General features: G+C 47.8%; 1 protein-coding gene across 1 annotated transcript in view; it reads right to left on the bottom strand.

The window, feature by feature from the left end:
• CNBD2 (cyclic nucleotide binding domain containing 2) overlaps positions 1-4,924 on the bottom strand; it is a 48,685-nt gene extending 43,761 nt beyond the window's left edge. Inside the window, exons 1-2 of the mRNA XM_007447808.1 lie at positions 4,874-4,924; positions 2,126-2,263 (exon numbers count right to left, since the gene is read on the bottom strand). Coding sequence (XP_007447870.1) covers positions 2,126-2,263; positions 4,874-4,924 — 189 coding nt within the window. The remainder of the gene's footprint in view (positions 1-2,125; positions 2,264-4,873) is intronic.
• Between the last annotated feature and the right edge of the window lie 281 nt (positions 4,925-5,205).

The following is a 5,205-nucleotide window of genomic DNA, read 5'->3' on the forward strand; positions in this document are numbered from 1 at the left end:
GCTCGGCGGCCATGGCTCACGGGCCCAGCCGCTCCGCACCATGTGGGATCCTCCCGGACCGGGGCACGAACCCACGTGCGCTGCATCGGCAGGCGGACTCTCAACCACTGTGCCACCAGGGAAGCCCGGCTTATCTTATTCCATTTCATCATCAGGACAAAGCAGGTACTACTGAGCAGTTCCACTGAGGACCTGAAGTGGGTGAAGGAAGTTGCCCAAAAATCACACAGTGAGGAAATGGTCCTCATCTGAAGGATGGCCAGGAAGAAGAGGTGTAAGAGGTCTTAGGGATGAACTAATTCAACCCTGTTTCCTAACAGATGCAGAGAGGATGTGGAAAGGGTAGAGAAAGGGGCAGAGAGAGAGGAAAAAGATATGTAGGGGGGAGTAGCAGGGGAGGAAAGGGACAAACAAGGCCCTGAACAGCATCCTGGGGCAAACCAGGACCCCCCCATTCATCTCTCTGGGCACACCTCACGTCCTTCCCCAGAGCCCACTTGGTTCCATGTCCCCTCCCTCCATTTATAGTTTATACATCCATGTGCTGCTTCTCAGAGAAGCCAATGAAATAAAGACGTGATGTGCAGAAAGATCTGGATTCACATACTCCACTGAAAACCAGTCTACGGCTCTCTCTGCCCGACACTATGCCCCAACCCCCCAGCTCCCTGCCTGGAAGCCATATGAGCCCCATAGGCTGTCCCTGAGAAGCTCTGCTCCGCTCAAGGCCATCCTGACACAGCAGGATGTTGTTATGTTTAGCCTCACACTCCCATGATGACAAGCCTGACTCTGGTCTTCAGCTTCCAGCTGCCCAGGCACCAACCCAAGTCTTCCGGTAACCACAGACACCTGGTCTCCAGGGCCCTTCGCTTCACCACTGCGTGACACCCTGAGTCAGAAGGTCCTTCCTGAGGTTACGAGGCTCCTGCTCCAACCCTTCTCATCTCACGGCCCAATAACAGGGCAGAATCTGGCTGCAGATTTGTTTGGTTTGGCCACCAAAATGTCTTAAAAATATATGAATTTGAATGTCTTTAGATGGGGCAAGCCCTTCCCCTCAAGCTTCCCCCAGGTGCCTACTCCCTGCTTCGTCTTAAACTCAGCCACATGTACACAGTTACATTAGCTGCTGGCCCCTTAGAAACCAACCTAAGACACCTTCCTTTCCCCATCACCACCCCTCCACACCCCTCTCCTTGGCTGCTAGGCTTCAGAAACCATTCTGGGAAATATTTTGGAGGCAATCGCTGGATGCAGTGGGGAGGCGCGGCTGGCACAATAGGAATCTGGGCAGGGTTTGTCTAGGTATTGGCTGGGGAAACTTTGGAGCCCTGGATAGTAATGAAGACACTCTTGGGGACCCAGAACAAGTTAACAGAATGGTGATCAACTTTTCTGAGCCAAAAAGGGGCTCAGGATCTACCACTGGGATAAAATATTTGAAATTGGGACCTTCCAGAAAATCTAGAAAGGTCACCAGAGAGGCCCTGCAAATGTCCCCTTCTTGTCTAGGTCAGGGGGGACAGGAAAGAAGGCAGAGATGAACAGTTGGTAGGTATTCGGGATATCCTGGCTCCATTGTGGCTCCTGGATTTCTTTGGCTGTTTTGATCACCCTTGGACTGGAGATGGCTTCTTCCCCACTCCTGATGTTTCTCTCTATGTGGACGGAGTTGTACTAGCAGAACCCTACTAGCCCCTCTCCTTTCACACTGAGAAGGAGTGACTTAAACTCTTTGGTGAATTTGGAAGGAGAAACCGGGCATGATCATCCCCTTCTCCATCCCTCCAAGCCCACATTCTGCTCTGCCCTTCCCTGCTGTGAGTGTAGGGCAGGAGACCCTGCTACTGCAGTGAATGCCTGCCTTGGTCCAGCACTGACTGTGACTGAGGCCGTCGATAAGGCTGTCCAACTCTGGGGTTTAGTATTAGGTAACCCTCTGGCTTGACAGACCGCTTCTCCAATATAAGTTTTGTCATTAATAAAAGTGACAGCTTAGTCTCCCATCTGCTTTACCCTTTGTCTTCTCTCTCAGTTGATTCAGAACTTGGGCTGGGAAGTGAGGTGCTATTTATTGGACCCCTTTAAACCGTGTATAAACCTGCTAAGCCCAGCAGCTTACATCCCAGAAAGAGAAGATAGGGTGCTTTCTGTGAGCAGTCTCAATGATCTGATATTCCTGAAGTCCCCTGAGGCCTTGGCGGAATATTCTACACACTCGGTTCATCATAATGATATCCATGGTGAGCTGGTACAGCCCCTGTGGAAACAAAACAAATAAGATCTGTGGAAACCATCTGTTTTCAACAGTCAACAGCAGACTGGATAGTGTGAACAAGGTGAAATGTAATAGGATTAAATGCAGTGTTGTTGCTGGAACCATAGTTACATCGTTAGGAAGTTTTCAAGCCTGTTGAAATCATATTGGTAGCTTGAAATTGGCCAGGGTGGGAGTATTTATGCCACAGAAACTGGCAACTACTACAAATGGGGGCACCTCCCTCCCCAGGAGCCTGTTAAAGCATTCACCAGCACAGCTTTAGTTAACTGTGAAGTCCTTCACTTGGGTCCAGAAAATAATGTGCATAAGTAATGGCACACCGTGAGGGGTGATGTGAAGAGCCTGAATGATGGAATCAGATGCATCTGAGGGAAGAATGGTCAGAGAGATGCAACAATGCTGGCTTTGAAGGCAGAGAAAGCACCATGAGCCAAGGAATGTGGGTGGTCTGTAGAAGACAGAAAGTCGAGGAAATGAATTCTTCCCTCCACCCTCGAGAAGGGAACACGGGCCTGCTAACACCTGGATTTGAACCCGTGCCAGACTTCTAGCCTCCAGAAGATAATGTGTGTTTGTTTGTTTTATTTTTTGGCTGTGCCGTGCAGCATGCAAGATATTAGTTCCCCAACCGGGATCGAACCTGTGGCCCCTGCACTGGAAGCACGGAGTCTTAACCACTGGACCACCAGAGAAGTCCCAATGTGTGCTGTTTTAAGCCACTAAATTGTGGTACAGCAGTCAAAAGAAAACTAATATAACACCTAATCCAAGATAAGCCATCCTATCTTTTCCCTGGGAATTTGGAATTGGAGCTGAGAACAAATCAGCCTCTCCATCCCACTATGAATTGAGGAGTAAGGGCAGTCACCCTCTACCTGCCAAGTAAATATAAAGGACAGGGAAACAAGTTCAACACCAAAGAGACAAATCCAGAATGTAAAACAATCTACAAGTCATCTAACCCAGTTTCTTCAAAAAGTCAGTTGCAAGGGCTTCCCTGGTGGCACAGTGGTTAAGAATCCGCCTGCTAACGCAGGGGACACAGGTTTGAGCCCTGGTCTGGGAAGATCCCACATGCCGCGGAGCAACTAAGCCTGTGCGCCACACTACTGAGCCTGAGCTCTAGAGCCCGCGTGCCACAACTACTGAAGCCTGCACGCCTAGAGCCTGTGCTCCGCCACAAGAGAAGCCATGGCAATGAGAAGCCCGCGCACTGCAACGAAGACCCAACACAGCCAAAAATAAATAAGAAATAAATAAATAAATTTATTTAAAAAAAAGGTCAGTTGCATGAGGAAAAAAACAAAGTGAGGGGGCTGTTCTAGATTAATACTCAAGAGACATACAAACAGGGCTTCCCTGGTGGCGCAGTGGTTGGGAATACACCTGCCAATGCAGGGGACATGGGTTTGAGCCCTAGTCCGGGAAGATCCCACATGCTGCAGAGCAACTAAGCCCGTGCGCCACAACTACTGAGCCTGCGCACCTAGAGCCTGTGCTCCACAAGAGAAGCCACGACAATGAGAAGCCCACGCACCACAACGAAGAGTAGCCCTCGCTCGCCGCAACTAGAGAAAGCCCACGCACAACAACAAAGACCCAATACGGCCAAATAAATAAATTTATTTAAAAAAAGAGAGAGACATACAAACAAATGCAAAATATGAACCTTGATTGGCTCCTGGTTCATAATAACAAGCTGCAAAAGACGTTTTAGGGACAAATAAGAAAAATACATCAGGTAGAGTCACGGGACTGGACATGGCACTAGAGTGTGTGTCAATGGGGGTAAAGCTCACACAATTTTGAGTGGAAAAAAGGTGAAATGAGATGCCATTTATGATACCATTTTTTAAAACGTGCCGCATACTGCAGGTTCTTATGGATACACACAGATATAATAAAAATGTTAAAATATAGAGAGGAAGGGTACATATCAATCTCAGGAAAGTGGTTGCCAGTGAGGAGAAAGGGAGTGAGATGGTAGGCGCTCTACCTGTAACTATAATATTTTTAAAAAATTACATATCTAAAGGAAATATGAGGAAAAGCTTTATTAATAAAATTAATATTTACTGAATACAATTTGCCATTGTCAGGCTCTATTCTAAGCCTATCATATGTATTGACTTATTTAATCCTCAATAATAAATCAATGCAGTAGGTACTGTTATCATCACCCTTTACAGAAGAGGAAACAGGCACAGCAAATCAAGTAACTTGCCTAATAGTAATATTAGCCACATGACTAATAGGTGATAGGGATTTAAACCCAGGAAGTCTGGCCCCAGAGTCCATAAGTTTAACCTATTACTCTACCTTGATGCTGGGCATTATTCTCTCTGACTCTCCTAATAGCAAGAAGGGTGAGTACAGAGCAGTCCTCAGGGGCTCAAAGTGTAGCCCATGCCAAGGGCAGAGTAGGCTACAGGGCAGGGGTCAGAATTCAGTCTCTCCTTTGTGACTCCAAAAGGTACAGGGTGGCCACGTTTATCCAAGGCCGCCTCCTACACCTGCCTCTCCTTTCCTCAAAGTACCTGTTTGTTCAGTCTTCCACTGTTCCCTCCCGGTGTCCTTGACACCCCTCACCAATTCCTTCTTCAGGATCTGCCAGGAATGGGACACCATATATCTCTTCATGGTTCCTGAGTTGGCAAATGGCACAACAGCCCCTTTGCTTTTCAAGGGTAGGACCACAAGTCTTTCCCCAAGAATCCAGTTATACTAGAAACAAAGTTTCCCTCAGTGGCAAGGTAAGAGCTCCTCTCCATTCCTTATCCCCAACCAACAGTGGCTGGAAGCCTCGTTCTAACAAATCTACTCTCAGAACCTCCTTATGTCACACTGGAAGAGTCTGGAAGGAAGAGAGGGCAGTGGGAAGTAACTGGAATCTGGGAATCTAATGTTTAGTGCACACTCAG

This window comes from Lipotes vexillifer, unplaced genomic scaffold (assembly GCF_000442215.2).
Source record: "Lipotes vexillifer unplaced genomic scaffold, Lipotes_vexillifer_v1.1 scaffold397, whole genome shotgun sequence".
In the NCBI taxonomy this organism is placed as follows: domain Eukaryota; kingdom Metazoa; phylum Chordata; class Mammalia; order Artiodactyla; family Lipotidae; genus Lipotes; species Lipotes vexillifer.